General features: G+C 41.2%; 2 protein-coding genes across 7 annotated transcripts; one reads left to right on the forward strand and one right to left on the reverse strand.

Moving 5' to 3' along the window:
* Positions 1-1,506: 1,506 nt before the first annotated feature.
* On the reverse strand, positions 1,507-7,915 carry LOC307047645 (uncharacterized protein). Of its 5 annotated transcripts, XM_079694716.1 has the most exons (8): positions 7,813-7,915; positions 6,858-7,279; positions 5,457-5,622; positions 3,867-4,146; positions 2,745-2,807; positions 2,148-2,215; positions 1,973-2,016; positions 1,507-1,588 (listed from the first exon to the last, which is right to left on the reverse strand). In XM_079694716.1, the coding sequence occupies exons 2-4, from the start codon at positions 7,068-7,070 to the stop codon at positions 3,899-3,901; spliced, it is 627 nt and encodes a 208-aa protein (XP_079550842.1). In that variant the 5' UTR covers positions 7,071-7,279; positions 7,813-7,915; the 3' UTR covers positions 1,507-1,588; positions 1,973-2,016; positions 2,148-2,215; positions 2,745-2,807; positions 3,867-3,898. The 5 variants fall into 5 exon arrangements, with proteins under 5 accessions (XP_079550842.1, XP_079550840.1, XP_079550841.1 ...); XM_079694714.1 differs by lacking the exon at positions 1,973-2,016; XM_079694715.1 differs by having other exon boundaries at positions 1,507-2,016.
* A 5-nt stretch (positions 7,916-7,920) lies between these two features.
* Positions 7,921-14,637, forward strand: LOC307047643 (uncharacterized protein). Of its 2 annotated transcripts, none has more exons than XM_079694707.1 (2): positions 7,921-8,360; positions 9,633-14,637. In XM_079694707.1, exon 2 carries the CDS (start codon positions 10,023-10,025, stop codon positions 13,578-13,580), a length of 3,558 nt encoding a protein of 1,185 aa, XP_079550833.1. In that variant the 5' UTR covers positions 7,921-8,360; positions 9,633-10,022; the 3' UTR covers positions 13,581-14,637. The 2 variants fall into 2 exon arrangements, with proteins under 2 accessions (XP_079550833.1, XP_079550834.1); XM_079694708.1 differs by having other exon boundaries at positions 9,651-14,637.
* The last annotated feature ends 8,151 nt before the right edge of the window (positions 14,638-22,788 follow it).

The raw sequence follows: 22,788 nt of genomic DNA on the forward strand, positions 1-22,788 counted from the left end.
TGACCGGTTGGGAGTGAGAACGTGTTGTGTACAGAGTTATTGCAGTGGGCAGGAATGTTTTCCTGTATCGGTTCCTGTGACAGCGGAGCTGCAGCAGTCTGTTGGAGAAGGAGCTCCTGTCTGTCCAGGTGGGGGGGGGGGGGGGGTGGTTATCTGTCTGTCCAGCTGCAGGTGGAGAGGATGGGTTACCCATGATGGAACCAGAATAAGGTTTTTTTGGCTTACACGCCTTTCATTGTAGTGGAAAATGTTGTCATATGCAATATGTTTGGATAGTTTCACCATTGAAATGCGTTTGATAACACTAGGTGCTCTAGTGCCAAAGTTGTGGCCCTAAAAAAATATCAACTATTCATTTGTATGGCATCCAGAGCTTCCACATTTTAGGGAATATGTTTTTTGATTTAAAATATCATCAATGTCATAAGCAATGGTTACATTAAAACCCTCCTATTGTATTCGTTTCACCCCCTTACTTTGGTGTTCGCGTTCAAATTTGACCGGTCCTGTTTTAACTGCTATTACATCAACACAAAAACCATGAATCATCACCAAATTTCATTCATTTCATCAAAATTGTATGTTGAGTTGGCACCTCAGCTCAAAACATACAAAAACACAGAAGAATAGAAAGTTAACCCATTGAAATGATATGAGAGCAGTGCTACAAACTACAATTCCCATTAGATACGTGCCCAACAATCGTTACGAAGTACACAGAGCTGACATATTTGTAGTTCTTCCGGCGTGTGTGCGTGGACTCGTTCGACTTGTCTTGCGTTGACGGCCGTATAGGCTCCATTCCCTTTCAGAAATCCGTCAATCGGGCGTGATCCGAAACCAAACCCTGTGTTTAAAAAAATATAAAATATACATTTGCACTGTTGCCTCCTTAGCAACGGCAGTATCGTTTGGGTGGCGATCTGAGTTTGGGTACCGTATCTGTGACGTGACAAAGGGTCGCCGTGACAACGTGGTGATGAGATGTGGATAACTCTCCAGATAAAGACCATCCTGATACTCGAGTTGTGGTTTTCAATAAGTGAAAAAGAAAATTCAAAGTAATCACTACCATTTTAATATCTCAAGCATTTGTCCCCAAAAGCTTTCAAATGTAGTAGAAAAACCAGTGATCCAGATCAGGATCATTTTAATTAGGCCTATAATTAAATGATATAATAATAATACATTTTATTTTTAGAGCGCTTTTCTGAAACCCAAAGACGCTTTATATGCAAGCCTACCTCCAAAGCGTTATACTTCGGAAGTTAAACAAATTAGATAAGGCAGTGGATGGCAAAGTACCAGATTTCACACATGAATATGCTTAAAATAGGTTATGGTGTTCCTATCACTGACAATGAAATCATGTAGTATTTCAACTGTAATTTCCTAAAAAGTCAAATGCATTTTGGTGGAGGTTTTCATCTTATTTCTAATAGAAACATATTAAATATGACTCAAATGGAGCATATAAACAAGAGAACAAACGTGCAAAAACAAAACTGGTGTTCAAATAACAGATTTTATTTTTATGCATTATCCCGGAGAATTCTTCGGCTGCCAGGAACGAGCCCACTCCTTGCCACTGAAAACAGAATGGAATAATGTTAGTTTCAGTTACTGGTTTCGTCTTTCCGAAAAGCATAAACCATGTGTGAAGCAAACATCTTATAACTCAATTTATATAAGTAAATGTTTCATTTACCATTTAGAAAAAGTGAACATAGAAATGAAAACAAATGTTCTAACAAACAATAAAAACAAACAAAAACACATACATTAACAACAATGAAGTTAAACAATCATTTGTTCCTACACTACTTCAGCTGCTTCAGAATAACAGCAGTGAAATATATAAGAGGACTGATGGTAGATTTGGATGTTTTGCATTTGTTAAATATCATGTGTTTGTTCTCCAACATGGGACTACATCAGATGGCATGAAGCCAAGTAACTGGAAGATATATACCCTACTGGACAGGGCTCCCACTCCACCAACATTTATGCTTTTCCCTATCAAGAGAAGAAAATAAATCTCTAATTTCGGAAAGACCAAACGCATATTAGCTATTTAGCAAACAATTGTGTTGGAAGTTTGTAAATCATAAAGCACACCCTATGCATTACTTTTATTCCCGTCTAACCTTTCTCATTCTTTCTTCTATTACACTCCTGATGGGGAAAGTTTCTAGGCGAGTGTGGTAGGAGCAATCTGTGAACAACAAAGCAGGTTCCACATACAGTATTAGTCATATTAGAAATCAAATAAATACAACTATGAACACTTAAGTAGCAACCAGACTTGCACGATGAAAAGTGACCACACTGTTATCACTGGTCAAAAGTTACTGTATACATCATTGAAATGGAACCAAGCTGCTCTCAGTCCTAACATGGGATTCTTGTTTGAATGGCCATACCACTGCTGAGCCTGAGATGACCAAAGAAAATACTGCACTGCTGCTTCCTTTACTGCCTAGCATTCTCATCACCACCTTATCAACTATGACTGTATGTATTTTAGTCTAATTAGACAATTAAAGCCCTTTGGATTTTTGGATAATGTATCAGTTATAATTATTAGTCACAATATAGCATTGTTAACTCACTGAAGAAGAATCAATCACTGCATTTACATGCACTTTGCTAAAGTACATGTCGATAGATTTATTAGAATACCAATCAATTCGTCTCATGCAAATGTTTATAATCAGTCAAAATACTTAATACTGTTAATATACCTGGCTTTTTCTTTTTGCGTCTAGGACCAAGTACTGTGTCCCTCACGGACCCTGTCCTGACAGCTGTGGGTTGAAGAAGAAATATTACTATATACATCCATACACCAAGTTAAGCTTAAACTCAAGTTTCAAAATACATCCCACAAATGCAGCATCACATGATGCAATAGGTGTTAGGTACAGATATTTTTTTGTTATTGCGATTTAATTGAGGTTGATCTATGAAGTCTAGGTGTTTTGTTGTCTTGCCTATATAATTGACTCCATACTTTATGTGTAAGGAATAGTTTGATAAATATTAACATGTTGTGCTGTAACGTTAAATGAATTTAACTTTGATTCAAAAACCTAAGTTTATTCCCCGTATGTTCATTATGGGACAGTGTCGTATCTAAATGCAGTTCTTGAGTATAAAGTTTAAATATGCTGCATGACGTTGTTGCATGAGTTGCTTCGAAGTTTACCCCTATGGTCAGGGATTGCTTTAGGTAGACCACAATATTAATGATATCAACCTCTCGTACAATATATGGACATGAGCCAAATCATTTTGATGTAATCGACCTACTGCCCAACGCTACAATGTAAGACCCTTTCTGTGTGTAAACCAAATCACATAGGAGTTTTATTTTGTGATTTATCAAATGTAACTGTTGCTTTGCATTTTTGTGTGAAAAAGGTATAACCATATAGTAACCACATGTCTGTTCAGGAATGAAAGAATGTATTTTTCTAAACGTTTAATATTTATTTATATCCGAGTACCTAAGGATATACACATACCCAAGTATCCCATTTTCCTTTCATATTTATGAAGTTGTAGGTGAAATTGTTATTTAGATTAAGCTATTGTTGTTATTATTATTTACCTATTGGAACAATCATTATTCCCAAAAATGCAAGAAGTGCAATTAGGTGTTTTGAGATATTGTAGAAGCATGACTTGTCAACAAGTTACCTAGAATAATTTTTTAGGAAAATATTGGAAAACACTCTTGACTTTTATAAATATAAAAGCTGCAAATCTCAGAGAACAAATGTCACTGTGTGTGCTGTGTGCTCTGCATGTGTGACCATTAAAGAGGGTTTCATCCCTCCGATTCTATATATCTATTTTATTACCTGGCCCCTCCGTGGTGGTAGCCTGTCTCACATCATCCCGCTGGGGCTGCTCCTCCTGCCCCACCTCTATGATGGTGCACTGCTTCACGGGGGGGGGGGGGGGGGGTCTTCAGCACCTCCACCTGCACGGTGGTTGTCTCTGGCACCTGGCTCTCTGTGGTCCCTGCCTCCTGCCAGTTGTTTTCTGGTTCAGATGGGTCACAGGGTGTGAGATTCAGCGTGACTGTCTCTTCCTCAGGATCTTCCGCAACCCCCTGGCCAGTGGAGTCCTGTGTCCAACCTGTGCAAGTTAAACAAATGTTGGTCTTGACTTGCTTAAGACAAAGAGGTTAACTCATATATCTAGAAATAAGAAATACAGCGTCCTTAAGGTATGTTTCCAGACAGGGTCAAAAATATACTCGTCATGTCATAGGACTGTGTGGAGTCAAAGTTAATAGCAGATAAATAGTGGTATTTATCCAGTCAACCATTTATGGTTTTGTTTTTGCGATATTATTCTTCCGATTTGTGTCTACATTCTACATGTGATGTGACATGTCAATTTGTCGGTAGACAACATATAGACGTGTGCATGTATGTTCCCTTACATTATTTACATCCACACATTTTGTTCAGAATTTATGAGACTGACGCAAACGTGTTTTGCATAAGTGCAATCAAATAAGTAGCAAGTCGCTTTGGATAAAAACATAAATGTAATGTAAAGGGACCTCTGGATGCACTGGATAACTGCTTTTGTTTACAACCCGAGAAACATGACCTTAATACAGAACTACCAAACTGAATATGTGGTCAACTGGGATCGTCTTCATGTATTGTGCTCTTACCATTAACCTCAAAATATTTCTCCCTTTTGGGCGTTGATAAAGGAAACAGTTTAGGAACGGTTTGCTAAAAGGAAATCGCTTAAGGGATGGCTCAAGCCTAAACATACATTTCAGTCATCAAACCTAACTACCTTGACATTAACAACTTTACAACTTTCAATTTGTATACAATGAATGCGCAAGTGGTAGCACAATACCCCAAAATGGTTTTTCAAATTCACGTAAACTTGCCTAACTATTTCCTGATAAATAACAGTTAAATGTCCACAAGTGCCCTCTGCAGAGTAAGCCATGTCTCATTAGGCTACATACTCAGTGTTTAAAAATGTATTTATTGTATGTAGTTTGCTAAAATAATAAACAGTCAAACGTTGTCCATAATCCTAAATATTTTGCAATTACTTTCAACTTTTGTAATACTTTGCAGCTAAAAATAGTGACAGTTAACAGGTAGAAAGGATGTGTGTTAGTTGTCTCGCAAAAATATAGTTTGCCAAACCCAAATAAATGGCTCGAATGACTGCTTTCTGGCTGTATCAAATGATAAATACTGGATCAAGTTGTTGTCCCACAAGATTTGGATGGATTGAAAACAGTCGCTGTAAGTTGTTGTTAACTTAACTGACTTTATTAAATGAGTTGATCCAAACTCATTCCATATAACTGTGTTGGTTATAAGGAAATGCTAAGCTCTCCATTGATACAAACGTTTTGTGTACACAATACTGTGAACTGTGAAGATATAGTGCAAGCATCTCACCTTCACGAAGGTACTCATAAAAAGTGCCTATCTTGTCAAGGTAATCCTGGGCATAGGCGGTCAGTGTGCAGCGAGGGGTTAGGATTTCACATTTGACGTCCTTCTTCCTGGTCTCCTTGCCAAGAAGCAGCACTGGTTTAAAGCCAATGGCATGGAGTTTCTCAAGCTGTAATGACAAAATAATATATTTACTGTTTAAAGAAATGGAAAGGAATCATCAACAACAACAACAACTATATAACTACAACTATAACATTACTGATGACAGCATCTAGTTGTATGCCATTCATAAACCTAGATGCTGAGTTAAGCTTTTGCAGAATCATATATTTACCAGGAAGGGTTACACAGTAGAAGCAGAAACACAAAATACAAATTAAATCAGTATCCTGAGTCCCAGTTCAAACCCTGATAATCTTAAAGTTAAAGTACAATAAAATACAAATGTGTGACCACTCAACAATTAACAGTTAACACTTACAATGACTATTGCATAATTAAAAATGTAACACAATCCAAGCATAGCTTGACACTGTTGAAATTGAAATTGCGTGCTACGATGTAAAACGTTCCCATATGTTGTGGCTGCAGTCGTAAGAGTAATATAGAGTAGTAACATACAATTATGTAGTCTTATTAAAGGTTGGGTAGGTAAGTTTGAAAAACCACCTCGAGATACACTTTTTGTTATATTCCATGGAATGCTCCTAACATCCCGATAGCAATGAATATCTTAAGTGCTTTGAAAAAAAATCCATAAAAAAAAATTCATCTGTGGAAGCCGTAATACTGTAAAAAGCACGACCAATCATCTGAGCCGGCCCGGCTAAAGTAACTGGATGGCCTACCTGCCTGTCAGCCTTCCATCTGTGCACAAACTTATCTTGTGCCCTCATTGGTCATGTGCGCTTTCGTGTGTGTTGGAGGAGGGGCTCTATAAGGAAGTGGCAGATTTTCTCCAGTTCTGTATTTTCAAATTCTAGCGATCTCGAGCCGGTTTGTCAAACTTACATACCCTACCTTTAAGGTCTAAAAGTGTGTACATAAGCAAGAATGGAACACAACATGGAAGTGAAGGAAGAGCTCTGTTTATTTAAATGTGTAGTTAAATTAAAATAGTGTCCCTTGGCTGTGAAAGTTAAGATAAGAGTAGTTTCAAAATTTAAAGAAAAGAGAATATTAAATAATACCTTTGCAATAATATCTATATTTGAAATTGATATCAAAGTGTATATTGGTTAATAAGATACAAACATCATTAAGAAATAAATGTATATAAAAACAACATTCAACTTGATCCTGGCCGAATATATTGGCAAACAGTCAGGGTCCGTCTGTGTCAGTTCTTTGGTGTCAGCTTGGTGTGTCCGGGCCTTAACATACAGTAAAAAGTGTACATACCAAGACAATGGCTTCATCCTTGATGGAAGCAATGTTGTGGTTCTTCTTCCGCCCTGACACCCAACCCCCTCGCTTCTCATCAAACCTCTTGAGCTTCTTCTCAAGGCGTGGCTTTTTTGGCTGCTCCTTAAGGCAATGTCCACAGATTGTCTGTGCAAAAAATAAAATATTCTGACAGAAGGGATATGTCTTTTTTGTAGACCCACCTGGCATGATTAACACGGGATTACAAACAAACAGACAGACTTACAAACACAGGAAAGTAGAGAAGTACACAGCATAGATAGAAGGGTGAATAAAGAAATAGATATAAGAGAGCTAGATAGGGAGATAGGGAGATAGGTTGAGTTTGGCTCTTAAAAGTGCCGTTGGTTTTATGATGGTGTGGATCAGTGTATGGGTTTGTGGTGTGGGTACAGGAGCTGCAGGAGAGAACAGAAAAAGTGAATTATGTATTGAAACTAGCTTTTTTTAAATGCACATTGTGACGGTTTAACTACTTTAGACAGACTGAGTTCATTTACGTGTTTCCTGTTTCATACGCGTAAAAAGCACATGGACGTGGACAATGCCCCTCCCCCCCAAACACATATTAAAATGCCGGCCAGCGTTAGTACTGTCATGTGTAAAACAAAAGCGATTAAGATAACGTATAACTCACACTTTAACACCGACGTATGTAGCCGTAATTAAGACAAATATTTTTCACACACCACTTATGAGCTGATATAAATGTAGCTAAACTAGTTAAAGCTTATTTTGAACGTGAGCTAGCTAGCTAGCCGCCCGCAAGAATAATTTCACATTAATGTTGCTTTGCTGATTATGGCGAAAGTATTTCTCAGACTTAGAACAGTTCAGTATGTATGATGAACCATGCGAGTAAAGGCTTAAAAAAAGCCCCAATTATTAAATCTAAGCAAAACATGTATCAGACTTTAGTGACCCAACTTACTTTGTCAGAGGATGGATCGCAATGCCGGTGGCAGCGTCTTTGGCCAATAGGTGGTGCTCTGAATGATGTAATTTCCTGTACCGATTATACAATAAAATATTAATAGAGAGGCGAAGTCCCGCCCATCTACTTCCGACCCATGGGACCCCGGAAGCGGAAAATTATACATTGACGTCAATGGAGAGAGAAAAATCATCTTTCGATCCCGTTTGAATTGTGCCACGAATGACACATATGATGTTTGTCAAATTAAAAGAACATTTTGCAAGTCAAAAAAATAAAAATGTGTCGTAAAACTGTGAAGTTACAATTTTTTTTGTGTGAAACCGCTCAGTGAACTACAGGTCTCTGGTCTCGCACAATACGCGTCACCATCACAAAGATGGCTGTCACGTCAGTAAATTTCACCTGTTTCTTTCAGAATGAGGCGAAAAAGTATAAAACGAGGTGAAAATCACTACAAGTCTGGGCATGTTGAGAGCTGTACATACACGAAAGGGAGCGGTTCTGTAAGAGCCAGCATGCGGGACCGGCTTTACAAGGTTTCAGTGAGTAATATGAGTGCAATGTTTAAGGTTAATGTCAGCTAGCTAACAAGGTACACTAACGTGTTTTGTTTTAGCAACTAGTTTTCTCCTTAAGAACTTTGTGATTTCTGTGGATAACATTAGTGTTCACAAGAACAAGATACACTCCCGTGTTTTGTTTTAGTTGCTCTTCAGATTGAAGCGGCCAGTTCTATATCGACGATATGTGTGATCTCCTTTTTACATCTCGTTGTGTCATTTGAGTTTATTTGCTGTGTGTAGATTCAAGGATTTTGGTTATCTTGTCCAGGGATGCAAACTTGTCACCTTTCGGCGAAATTCTCCGTTTTGAATCCAAAATAGGTCGTTTTTGTGATTCCTGTAGATCTGCAATAAAAATATTTTTGGGGTATGGGAGGGGGTCTGGGACCCGGATTAATGTGCGGCCGCGAGCTTTTTTTAATATATATTATAATGAAACGCGAGCTGTGTGCTCGAGTCTTCCTGCCTGTCGGCTCTGCTCATGATGTATAATAAGCCTCTGCTGCTCGGCGATGATGGTCTAGCTTCAGCAGCTACATTACCTACGGTGCGTTCGTTAATATTAACTGTGCGTCCGGAGTCACTGTGGCACAGACTGGACCGCTGGTGAACAGCTGTTAGAACGGGCCGTTCAGGTGTTCACAGTAGAGCTCCCTGTCGGAGCGGCAGAGCGTGATGTGCACTGAAAAGTTTTTTTTTCCCGTCGCAATATTATCGTTGAGCTAGCCAACTAGCATACATTGTCACTATCTGCTAACGTTAGCTTTAGCCTTCGTTTTCTAATCGTTTTTTTCATAGGCTATAAACAGAGGTGGTATAAGTATATATCTTGTAATTGATTAAAAGTAGAAGTACTCAGTTCTTGTACTTGAGTAAAAGTAGAAGTACCAGAGTGTAGGAATACTCTGTTACAGTAAAAGTCCTGCATTCCAAATGTTCCTCAAGTAAAAGTAGAAAAGTATTATTATCAAAATATAGTGAAAGTAGCGACAGTAAAAGTAGTCATTTTGCAGATTGGTCCATTTCAGAATAATATGATATGTTTTATAATGATTGATCATTAAAGTGACATCTGTCACGTGTCACGTCACGTCTGTCCCTCCGGTGCTAGAGCAACGCTGGCGTCTTGTCTGTTGACTGCCGCTTCTACCCCCGGACTGTTTCTGGATGTTTGTTTGTTTTGTCTACGGGTCTCTATGCTGGTTTTCGCCGATCCAAGGCTGCTCTTCACTCTGTTGTGCATCTCTCCAGCTCCGTTTCCATTCATAGGCTCCCTCACTACTGGACTGTATGCTACGTTAGCCATCAAAGCTAACAGATGTCGCCACTCCATCACCTTGACTACCCGGTCTGTATGCTACGTTAGCCACCGAAGCTAACAGCTGGCTCCCGTCACAATTGGACTACCTGATTACACCACTGGATTGTTTTTCCTGGCTCTGGGTGTGTTGATCGCTGCTCTGGACTCGGGTGAGTACGCTGTGTGTTTTGTGATGGTGATTGTGCCAACCTGGACCGACCTGTTGTGCGCCGTACATCAACAACAACAACACTCACTCTGTCTGGCTGCCCAGCCGGCGTTCTTGCGGGGAGCCTCCACTCCCCACCAGCTCGTCTACTGTTGGGTAGCTAGGTCCAGACATGGTGCCGCAGGGACGGTCTGGGGTAACCAACACCACACGCATCACTCACTCCAACACCTGGTCCACTGCTGCTTTCACATATCTCACTGCCTACCAACTCCTAGCCAATCAGTTAATAACCACTGCAAATACACTACCTTGGCTACTCTCATCTGCTGCTACCTTTCATCTGCTGCTTGGACTATCTCTCCCGCTGCTTCAGCCTACTACACCACCAACCTCTCGCCCTCTCATCTACACTGCTGCTGACCTCCACAGCCTCAACAACAACCATCGTCTCCCTGCTGCTACTGCCACCGCAGCTAGCGCCGCTGGGATCCTCCGCCGACGCCGCTACATCCACCGGGGCGCTGGCCTCCCCCGCAACCGACACCTCCCTGACGGTTCACCCATCCCCTCACTCTGGACTATCCCCCACCCCCCCGCCATCCCCATCCACCGCACTGCCAACCTCAACAACCTTTGTACCCCCTCCCCTGCTCCACCATCCATCTCCCTCGCACTCCTGAACTGCCGCTCCCTCTCCAACAAATCACCTGTTATACACGAACTGCTACTGGACAATAACATTGATCTGCTTCTCCTCTGTGAAACATGGCAACAGCCCCTGGACTTCTACGCTCTCAACCAAGCCACTCCCTCCAACTACAGTTTCACTGCCAGACCCCGCCTCTCCGGGCGCGGGGGTGGTCTCGCTGTTCTCCACAAACAATCCCTACACATCACTGAACTGAACCTCAACCTCCCACCTATCTCATCCTTTGAACACCTTGCTTTCTCCCTCCCCAACTCTATCACTACTGTTCTAATCTACCGTCCCCCGAAGCCACACCCCTCTTTCCTCTCTGAACTGTCTGAACTACTCACCATTGCATCCTCTCTATCTTCCCACCTCCTACTTACCGGCGACTTCAACATCCACATGGATCAGCCCAATGCCCCCCTGACATCTGACTTCCTCTCCCTCCTTGACTGCTTCCACCTCACCCAACACATTGACTTCCCCACCCATACCAAAGGCCACATTCTGGACTTAGTCTGCTCCTCCTTTCTACCATTATCTAACCCCCAGCCCCTCCCCTTCCCACTCTCTGATCATCTCTGCATCCTCTTCTCCGCCCCTCTACCCTCCCCCCACAACCCCAAAAAACGCACCATCTCCTACCGCAACATCAAGGCAGTCAACCCCCTCACGCTCTCCCAGCTCATATCCTCTGCCTTCCCGCCCGACTCTGCCCCCTCTTCCCCTGACGACTATGCCACCACACTCAACTCAATTCTCTCTGACTCCCTCGACTCTCTGGCCCCCTGGAAAACCTCCTCTGTTTCATTCACCAACCCCGCCCCCTGGTACACCCCGGAACTCCGTACCATGAAACAGACCGGCCGTCAACTTGAAAGATTGTTCAAACGAACCCACCTCACCGTCCACGCCGAAGCCTATAAAGTTCACATCTCCTCCTACCGTGATGCTCTCCAAGCCGCCAAATCTGCCCACTTCTCCACCCTCATCGACAGCACCAACCGGAACCCCCGCATCCTGTTTTCCACCATCAATAAATTGCTCCAGCCACCTGACATCAATCCACCCTCCTCCCCTGACCTATGCAACTCCTTCCTCCTCGCCTTCAACAACAAAGTTTCACAAATCAACAGCTCCCTAACTGCCATGACCACTATCTCCTCCAACCCCCACGCCCCCCCTCCTCTCCCAGTCCACCCGCCCTTCCCTCCCCTCACTGCCTTCTCTCCTGTTGACTCCTCCCACATCCTAGCCATCATCACCTCATCCAAAACAACCACCTGCTTTCTTGACCCCCTCCCTACGACCCTAACTAAGGCCTGCCTCCCTGTCCTCATCCCCCACCTCACCACCCTCTTCAACCAATCTCTATCCCTTGGTCTTGTTCCCTCCATCTACAAACTTGCCTCCATCACCCCCATCCTCAAAAAGCCCACCCTTGACCCAGCCAACCTCTCCAACTACCGCCCCATCTCCAACCTGCCATTCCTCTCCAAAACACTGGAGCGTATTGTCGCCACCCAGCTCCACACCCACCTCCAGTCCAACAACCTCTATGAACCCCTCCAGTCTGGTTTTCGCCCACTCCACAGCACTGAAACAGCCCTGGTCAAAGTAATCAACGATCTCCTCTCCTCTGCAGACTCCGGTGCCCTCAACATCCTGCTACTACTAGACCTCAGCGCAGCCTTTGACACTGTGAATCACTCAATCCTCCTACAAAGGCTGCGCCAACAGGGTGTTGAGGGCTCCGCTCTCGACTGGCTCACCTCCTACCTCACCGACAGGCAACAATTCATCTCCCTCTCTGGCCACACATCCGCCCTCTCCCCAGTCACACAGGGGGTCCCCCAGGGCTCAGTCCTCGGCCCCCTCCTCTTCATCTGCTATCTTTTCCCCCTTGGTCACATTATTCGCAACCTCAACCTTGATTTCCACTGTTACGCCGATGACACCCAGATCTACATCACCACCAAATCCCCTCACAACCCTCCCCTCACCCATATCGAAACCTGCATCTCTTCAATAAAAACATGGCTGACTCACAATTTCCTTAAACTCAACAGTGATAAAACAGAGCTACTCATCATAGGCACCAGATCAACCCTCAATAAAACAGGACCCATTTCACTCACCATTGAGAATTCGACCATCACCCCCTCCCCCCTGGCACGCAATCTTGGCGTTATCCTGGACCCCACCCTCTCCTTTGACCCCCATGTCAGCTCCATCATCAAGATCTCCTACTTCCACCTCCGCCGCATTGCCAAAATCAAACACTACCTCCCCCCCCGTGCTGCTGAATCCCTCATCCATGCCTTCATCACCTCCCGCCTCGACTATTGCAACGCCCTCCTCACTGGCATCTCCTCCCATTCCCTCCATAGACTCCAAATGGTACAAAACTCTGCTGCCCGCCTCCTCACCCACACCCGGACCCGTGAACACATCACTCCCGTTCTCCGCTCTCTTCACTGGCTCCCCATCAAACAACGCATCATCTTCAAAACACTCCTCCTCACCTATAAAGCCCTTCACCACCTAGCCCCCCCCTACCTCTCTGACCTCCTCATCCCCTACAACCCCCCCCCGAGCCCTCCGATCCTCCTCCACTCTCTCCCTCACAGTACCACCATCAAGACTCAAAACATTTGGCAACAGAGCATTCTCCAGATCAGCACCCCGCCTCTGGAACTCCCTCCCCCAATCTGTCCGCCACTCTCCCACACTGTCTACCTTCAAAACCCAGCTGAAAACATACCTCTTCTCCCAAGCCTTCAACTTACCCTACCCCCCAACCCACTGACTTCACTCACACCCCACGCTGTATCTCTTATTCACCCCACGCTGCATCTCTTATTCATACATTCATCAACTTTTTCTTTCCTCTTTTCCATTATGTTGTCTTTTGCTCGTTGTCCTATGCTTGCTCCCCCCCTGTGTTGTCCTTTGCCTGTTCATGTAATGTTCATGTTCAATTTTCTTGTCCAATATGTTGTCTTCTGCCTGTTCACCCCCTTTCTGTACTTTTAATTTTTTTTGTAAGCGACTTTGGGTTATTGAAAAGCGCTATATAAATAAAAGTTATTATTATTATTATTATTATCAAAGCTGTTAAAGGTGCAGCTAGTTTGAATGACTTTGTATACGTGCAGGGTAGCTTGTGGATTTACTCCAGGTGGAACTAAAGTCTGATTTAACACTTGATTATATTTCACATCATTCATCCACATCTGTAAAGTAACTAAAGGTATTACATACATTTAGTGGAGTAAAAGTACACCATTTACCTCTGAACTGTAGTGGAGTAGAAGTACAAAGTAGCAAAACATTGAAATACTTAAGTAATTACAAGTATCTCAAAATTGTGCCCAAGTATAGTACTTGTTGAGTTTATGAACTTAGTTACTTTACACCAGTGGCTATAAAGATAGAAAGACTAAGCCTTGCACAGAGGCATGAAAATACATTTTCAAAATGATCAACAGTGCTGCCAAAATTATAAACTGACTGCTACACAATTAAAATAAATGCTTTTTATATATTTCTATTAGATGTGACTCTATGGCGTTTCTGTTAATATTAACACTGCTGCTTTAGTTGTTCTGACTGCTAAAATCCTCTGTTATTCCTCATTTTAAAGCCGATATTCTGTGGGGTCAGGGGGCTCGGATCCTTGTCACCTTTTTCATACCTGATGAGTTTGCATCCCTGTTGTCAATTTGTTTGGTTATCTAGGCACAGCTGTGTGTGACTCCCTCTGGTACACTGGTATGTGTTTTCCTAATGTAGAGAGCATTGATTGATTAATTAATAAACTACACACTGACTCTAGATCCTGACCAAATCCTTATTTTTTGATCAAATGTTTTTCAAAAAAATGTATTGTATATTATATAACAGCTGCACATCACAGACCGGAGTCTCTGCTACTGTGGACCACGAAGGAGGGGATCATCATCCCCATCCCCAAAGACCCTGCATGGCATGGAAATCTCCTCCTCCTGGAACAATTCTACACCCAGCATATGCTCCCTGTGTTGGCCAGTAGAGAGGAGGACATTTAAATAAACATACTCTTAACACCCTCGGACTCTGCGTTGTGTTTCGTATGTGTGATGGGGTGTTATGCAGAGGGAAGGAAAACAGGACACAGCAGATTCGGATTGTGGTGGAGATGCTGAGCAGTTATTTAATTGTTGCGTGTAATTATTATTATACTGTGTGCTTCTTAGTTATTCCATCTCTTGCTGTAACATGGATCTGTATGTAACTCTATATTTACTTGTTATCTACCACACTTCCTTATACATCATACACCATCATTATACATGATGGTGTATATAGGATATATATTTATTTGTATACATATCTGTAAATTGTATAATTTTATTTTTCGTATTTGGGATTGCTCTTTTGTCCACTCAAATACACTTGGCCCGTTCTCTTTTCCATGTGGAAAATGGCAGCTGCATATTCTGCTTTTCTCATCTGCTCCCTGTCTGCTCATCTACGATGAGAAAATTATATAATGAATTACTAATAATCATTTAAACCTGTTATTACCAATATTTCACAAATTCTTCATGTAAACTTAAGAGTACAGCTGTATGTTGAGTATGTCAACTTTGCTTGGTTCATCTTACTGGGGGGGGGGGGGCAGCTACATGGATGTCGGTGCAGTCCACAATAATTTTGCAGCTGAAGGCAGAATGAATTTATTATTGACTCAGAATGAAGCACAACTTCATGTCATACAATACATTGACTTTGTAATTGTGTAAAAAAATATGAATATTGATTAGCAAGCAGGAACAGAGAATGGTGATGGATGGAGCTGGGGAGAGAGAAGAATAAAGAAAACAGATCAACTTTATTATCGGATATTAAAAATTCAATTTCAAAACAAGTTGCCGCTCCTACAGTTTTCTAGTATGTAAAGATGATTTCACATGACCAATGCAAAATATCCCACTCAATACATGTGTGTCTCTGAGGGGTGCATTGTGCCTTTGATGTATATAAATAATATACCATAACCAAATACTATTACGTACAGTGGAAATCAGGTTGCTAGAGCAGGTCAGTCCAGTGTGCATGTTCCTCAGGGTCTCAGCAGTTACAGGTGAGGTAAAGAAAATAAAAGAGAAAAAGTTCAGTAACAACACTTTTTAAAGTAACAACACTGAATAATTATCTCTTTTAATAATTTTCTCTCAGTAATCACTCAACTACTGTCTTTCCAACAAACAGATTGACTCACTCTCACTATCATCACAATGAAACACGTCCAGAAGAATGTCATGCAAAGCTGCCTGCCTTCCTTCCTTCGACTCTCCCTGAACTGCCTGATCTTTTAATGGTCAATGTTAACCATTTGTGCAGATAGCATTAAGTAGAAAAGATCGCTGATACTAATGTGGCGTTAGCCTACCTCCCGCCCCCTTAGCACCTGGTGGAAGGGGCGATAGGCTACTCTTCAAATGTTTCACAAAATACTTACCATCATGACTACTCTTACTGTTTAACATTTTGGTTTACTTCATGTTAAGGCTAATACAAATGACAAGGCTAAGTAATGTAATATAATGCTAACTAACATGCTCGCTACTAGCTAGGTAGCTAACTTGACTATGTTCCATGCAAAACATGTATATTACCTGATATGTTTGGTCCGACGACTCCTGGTCCTTTCATCAGACGGGAAGCGATAGAACGAGCAAGTGGTATGATCTCTTTTGTGATTACAACCTCGTACAAAGCACACAGGCCTCTTGTAAAAGTGAATTTATTGGAGCAATCTCTTATATTTATTGGAGGGAATAAATCAGTCTTCTTCTTCCTCTTTGCTTTGAGAGTCTTCTTCTTCTCCTTCTTCTCTTTTTTTTAATGGCGGGTCGCAAACAGCTTTTGGTTGCATACCGCCACCTACTGTACACGAGTGTGTATCATCATGTCAGTCCTCTAATAAACCAGCATATCACAAAGAAAACCATAAAATAAAATAAAATAAAATAAATAAAACAAAACAAAAAAAAAAAAAAAAATCATCCATGGTCTACTGTTAAATTCTTTTCCCTATCCCAGTTTCCCTCAAAAAGGTGAACAGTGCTTTTCTGATAGCTCTTACTCCTTCTCCTTCTGTTCCCAGAATACCCGCTACATTCCACTCCCTCTTTGCCTCTAAAACTGTATCCCTTAATTTCCCTCTTTCAACTCTATAGGTGACACAATGTAATAAAATATGTTCCACATTTTCCCTAACTCCACAGTTCCCACACTTGTCACTGTCACTTTTCCCCATGACATACAGCGTACCATTTAATGCAGTGTGATTTAGTCTGAGCCTAGCTATCATTACTTCCTCCCTTCTGTTTCTTTCTTTATAAATATTAATTGTAATTGTCTTTTGCACTTGATGGTATTCTTTGCCTTTCTGGTCTTTCTCCCACCTTTTCTGCCAGATCTCCATCCCTTTCTTCTTAATAACTGCTTTTCCTTCTCCTTTTCCAAGTTGAACTGGTAATGTGATTTCCTTTTGTAGTGCACTTTTTGCTAATCTATCAGCACACTCGTTCCCTTTCACCCCCTCATGCGCAGGCACCCAGCAGAACTGCAGATCTATGCCGCTTCTGTGAAGTCTTAACAGGCTGTGATTGATTTCTATGAGTATGTCTTCTCTGGCAGTTGTTGTTGACTGTATGCTTTGTAAACTGGATAATGAATCTGTGCATATCACCACCCTGTCTGGTCTGACCTCTTCCACCCACTGTAATCCTATTACTACTGCCAGCATTTCTGCTGTATACACTGAAAGTTGGTCTGATGCTCTTTTTGATATTGACACTTTAAATTCTGGGATATATATACCAATTCCGACACACTCTTCTTTGTTTTTAGAACCATCTGTATATATTTTGAGGTAATTGTGATAATTATTCCTGAGGTACAAACTTGTTTTGAGTCCTACTTCATTTATTTGCCACTCTCTTTTCTTTTCTACTATACTCACATCTATATTTACTATTGGAAAGAGCCATGGGGGTACACTACTGAATGGATTTGATGGTGAAAACTCTAACTCATGCATGCCGTATGTCCTTATTTTTTCTTTATTTGTCCATCCAAACCCACGCCCCTGAAATTTAGAATATTCCCAGCACTCCTGTAGTATTTTGTTTGTGATATTTCCTTCCCCACTTCCTTTTAACCTGACCCAATAAGCAAGAGCAATTTTCTCTCTTCTTAGCTCCAATGGAGTCTCTCCTGCTTCAACTAATATTGCATTAGTAGGGGTTGTCTTAATGGCACCTATACACAACCGTAACGCTTTATATTGTAACCTATCAATTTTTAGTAATGACGTTTTTGCTGCTGCTGCATATATTAAACACCCATAATCCAGTGTTGTCCTCATAATTGCCCGATAGATGTCGATTAATGCCTGTTTGTCTGCCCCCCAGTCACATCCAGCCACTGCTCTTAATAGGTTCAACACTTTTTTGGATTTTGTTTCCAAATGTTTAATATGAGTTTTCCATGTATATTTACTATCTAACCATAGCCCCAGATATTTAAATTCATTGACCTCACTCATCGGCTTTCCATATAATGTAAGCTTCTCAGTCTCCATCTTGCGTTTATTCGTAAATTTCATAAAGCAAGATTTGCTTGCTGACAGCTTGAAACCCCAGTTGTATGACCACGTCTCCACTTTCTTTATAGCTTTCCCTATTTTTTCAAACACATATGGAACATTTCTTCCCCGTATCCATATGGCCCCGTCATCTGCATATAGTGCAGATTTTATGCATCCATCCAAATTACTAAAAATGTCATTTATCATAACATTAAATAATATCGGGCTGATTGAACTCCCTTGAGGAATACCATTTTCTATACTGCACTCTTTTGAAACCTCTGCCCCTACTTTAACTCTGAATGTTCTGTCTGATAAAAAAGCCATGATCCAGTTATACATTCTCCCTCCAACACCCATTCTACTCAATTTGATGAGCAACCCATCCCTCCACATAGAATCATAAGCCTTTTCAATATCAAAATATACAATTGCCATAACCTCTTTCATTTTCACTGTCTTTTCCACCTCATTGCTTACTCTAATCAAAGCATCTATTGTGGATCTTCCTTTACGAAAACCACTCTGAAAATGACTTATTAACCCTCTCTGTTCTAAGACGTGTGATAGTCTATGCACTATCATCTTCTCCATCCATTTACATAAGTGTGATGTTAATGCTATGGGTCTGTAATTATTGGGATTAGCAGGATCCTTCCCTGGCTTATTAAATGGCAATATAACTGCCGTTTTCCAACTCATTGGTAAGACTCCGTTTCTCCAGATTTGATTAAATAGTCTCAGAACTAATTTGAATGTTTCCTCTGGTAGCTGCCGGAACATGGCATAGCATAGCTGGTCTTGTCCTGGTGCTGAGTATCCTGTACCTTGCAAAGCTATTTTAAGTTCTGCTATTGAGAAGTCTACATCAAGAGCTGAATTATCATCCCGTCTCTTTTCCCTCACATTTTCATTTTCTCTTAATACACACTCTTTTTGCTGTCTATGTTTGTCATCAAGGTGTTCCCCACTATGCACCGCAGCAAATGCCCTACCTAAACATTCTGCCTTCTCTTCATTTGACACTGCCACTTTCTCCCCATCAATCAAAGCGGGAATTTTAACCGACTTCCTTTTCCCATTCATCCGTTTAAACATCGACCATACATCCCCTAACTTTACTCCTCTTCCAATGGTGGAACAATACTCTCTCCATGACGTCTTTTTTGTGTATTTTACTGTTTTACGGGCTACTGCCCTTTTCCTTTGATAATCTGAAATATTGTCTTGTGACAAGTTTTTCTTTAAAGACCTAAATGCCTTGTTTCGTTCTTTAATAGCTCTGCTACATTCCTCATTCCACCACGGAACCACTTTCTTCCTACCCTCTGTTGTTCTTTTAGGTATAGTTTTATTTGCTGCTTCTTTAATGTGCATTGTGACTTGATTTGAGCACTCCTCTATACTTCCTTCTAATGTTAACAATTGCGCTGACTCCTTACAGTAAAGCCTAAATGTTTCCCAGTCAGCTTTACCAAAGCACCACCTGGTAAATACACTCCCTTCCTGTCTACATACCTTTGTATTGATGATTGTGAAAACTGGGTAATGATCACTTCCTATGGTAGAATCACTTTTAACATACCATTCACATGATTTAACTAACCTATCCGTCACCAGTGTGAGGTCCAAACATGATTGTGTCCCCCTATTCACATCTATTCTTGTTTTTTGTCCATCATTAAGGCAAAACAGTGATCTTTCCTCTAGCATTTCTTCTACGACATCCCCATTACTGTCTGTTTGACTGCTTCCCCAAAGGCTGTTGTGAGCATTAAAGTCACCACACCATACTTCCCTTCTATGAGCCGTCCCTGCTATTGTCTGTAAGGTTTCAATGTCCAGATTTTTACACGGGTTATAGAAATTGATAAGCTTTATGTTCCCTTCTTTCCTTGGGCTGCATATTTCTATTATGACACATTCCTTGTCGTCAGGGGATGGGACTACCCTATAGGCCAGCCCATCCTTTATGAAAGTAACACACCCTCCACCATTTTGATTGCTAACTCTATCATATCTGATAGAGCTGAACCCTGGAATCATAAAGTCTAGATGAGGTTTTAACCAAGACTCTTGCACACAAATTACATCTGGCAATGTTTGTAACTCATAGACATATTTTTTAAACTCCTGTCCATTAGCTATGAGGCTTCTAGCATTCCACTGGAGTATGTGAATTACCATTAACAACGTGCTAACCCTCATCCTGGTTGTCCGTTTCTCCCACATCTTTTGTTGCTAGTAATTCATGTATCTGGTCTGCTTTTATATCTCTAATGTTAAGGAATTTCTCCGCTGCCTGCACGATGGTTTTGATTCTGTCACTTTTCTTCTTCATCTGTGCTGCAACATTAATGGTATGGCAGATGAATGTCATAAAGTTGACTTTCTTTACCACGAGAATGCTATCATCTTCTTTAATTTCCACAGGTACTTGGCTTTGATTTGTAACCTGCCTTTCTGAAATGTTGCTACCACTCTGTACTAAGTTTCTTTGAACCCTTCCACTAGAAGCCTGATTGTTTGCTTCCGTTTCCCTAACCTTCTTTAGGGCTTCTGCATATGAGACTTTACTGAGTACTTTGACCCTCTGAGCTTCTCTGGCTTCTCTCTGCACTACACATCCACCAAACGCCGCACTGTGCTCTCCTCCACAATTACAGCATTTCATCTTTGCCTCTTTTTCACATTTCCCATACTCATGTTGGCCTCCACATCTCGCACACCTTAGTTTTCCTTTACACTGCATTGCTGTGTGTCCCATTCTTTGGCATGCATAGCATCTAAGTGGTTTTGGGATGAATTCCCTCACACTGTAGTTCATGTATCCTATTTGCACAGATTTCGGTATATTTTTCTCAAACTGAATAACTACTGAAAGTGTTTCCTTCAATGTGCCATCTCTTTTGCTCATAAGTCTGTTTGCCTCAATAACTTTTCCTCCTTTAATCTCCTTTTTAACATCATCCATAGACATATTAAGTGGAACTCCAGATATGACTCCTCTCAACATTGCCATTGCTCCTGGGATATGAGCCTTTATTTTTTCCCCACTGAGTGTCGTCATTTTAAGTATTTTTCCCTGCTGTTGCTTGCTGGTTGCTTGTATCAAAACTCGTTTGTTGTTCATAAACTTGGCAAATTTGATTTTACCCATTTCTTTCTCAATTGATTTTGTCAGTTGAATCGGGTGGTAATGCCCACCATCCCGGTTGAATTCTATTATAACTTTCCACTCCTGCTCTAGTTCTGTATTCGAAATTGCTTGTTTTCCATTTTGACTGCCTTTTGGTTTTTTGTTTAAGCCTGCTCCACTCGACCAATCCGACCAACTTTGTGTTCTTGGTCTGCTAACTTTTTCCCTCAAAGCCCTTTTCTTCCTCACAGCTTTGGTTTCCTCCCATTCCATATCAGGTCTTTGGGTCCCATCTGAGCTGGTTGACATGATGATACAGTCAATGTACAGTTTATGCTAACCAGTCCAATGCTACCGTTTCTGTATGTTTCGATGATTTCCGACTCTCTCTGAACTTTCTGCAGCGTGTCTCCAACTTCACTTTCTTCTTCCGGCTTCCTCCGTCCGTTTCCGCTCGCTCCTGAGACTCCAAGGCGCCCAAACAGTCCTCCACCCACCCAAGTGTGTGTTTGTGAGTGTCGGCCTTGTCTACTGGACTGGATGCTCCTGGATCTATGTCCTGGATGGACTGCTTTGAGAGTCACAACCAGTCTTGGAGCATTATCGCCTATGACATCACTTACGCGACCCAGAATGCATTTGGGATTTGTAGTCTTTCTAGTTGCGTATTATTCATAGTCTTATATTTCAGCATTTTTACGACAAACTGTGACTTTTTTTTTGCATGGAAATGATTGTTTAAGATTGACAAACATCATATGTGTCATTCGTGGCACAATTCAAACGGAATCAAAAGATAACTTTTCTCTCTCCATTGACTTCAATGTATAATTTTCCGCTTCCGGGGTCCCATGGAGGCTCCCGGAAGGGGAGGGACTTCGCCTCTCTATACATTTCCTATATTTTGACACGATAACTCTTTAATAACCTAAGTAGCCTACGGACAAAAACAAAAAAGTATATATTGCTTTATAAAATGCAGAAAAGTTTAAACATCTAACATGATAATAATAAATAAAAAATAATGATATCTTAAACCAAAATAAATAAAATGGAAAATTAACCGACAACAACAATTTAACATAAATAAAACAAGGATTAAAACAAGGATAAGTTTGACTCAATGTTGTGTAAAGTACCCGTTATGGTTAAAAAAAATATTTTTTTATTTTTATTTTTTGAAAATAATATAGCTTCCAGCTTCCCGAGACACGAAGAGGAGACACGAACAATTCTTCCACTTGAAATGCGTTTAAACTGTGTCAGAGAGATGTTTAATCGGTTCATTTTAATTGATTAATAATTGGTGTTTAATACTGGCAACTTCAAATTGTTGGGGGGGGGGGGCGGCGTTCGATCCAGTTTCGATTCCGTAACCTTGGCACACTGCCACTCCAATATCCAATCCCGATTTGAAGTTTAATCACGGGGACTGTAGTCCTAAACGATAGCTGGGGATTATG

Source organism: Notothenia rossii, assembly GCF_949606895.1.
Source record: "Notothenia rossii genome assembly, chromosome: 7".
Taxonomy (NCBI): domain Eukaryota; kingdom Metazoa; phylum Chordata; class Actinopteri; order Perciformes; family Nototheniidae; genus Notothenia; species Notothenia rossii.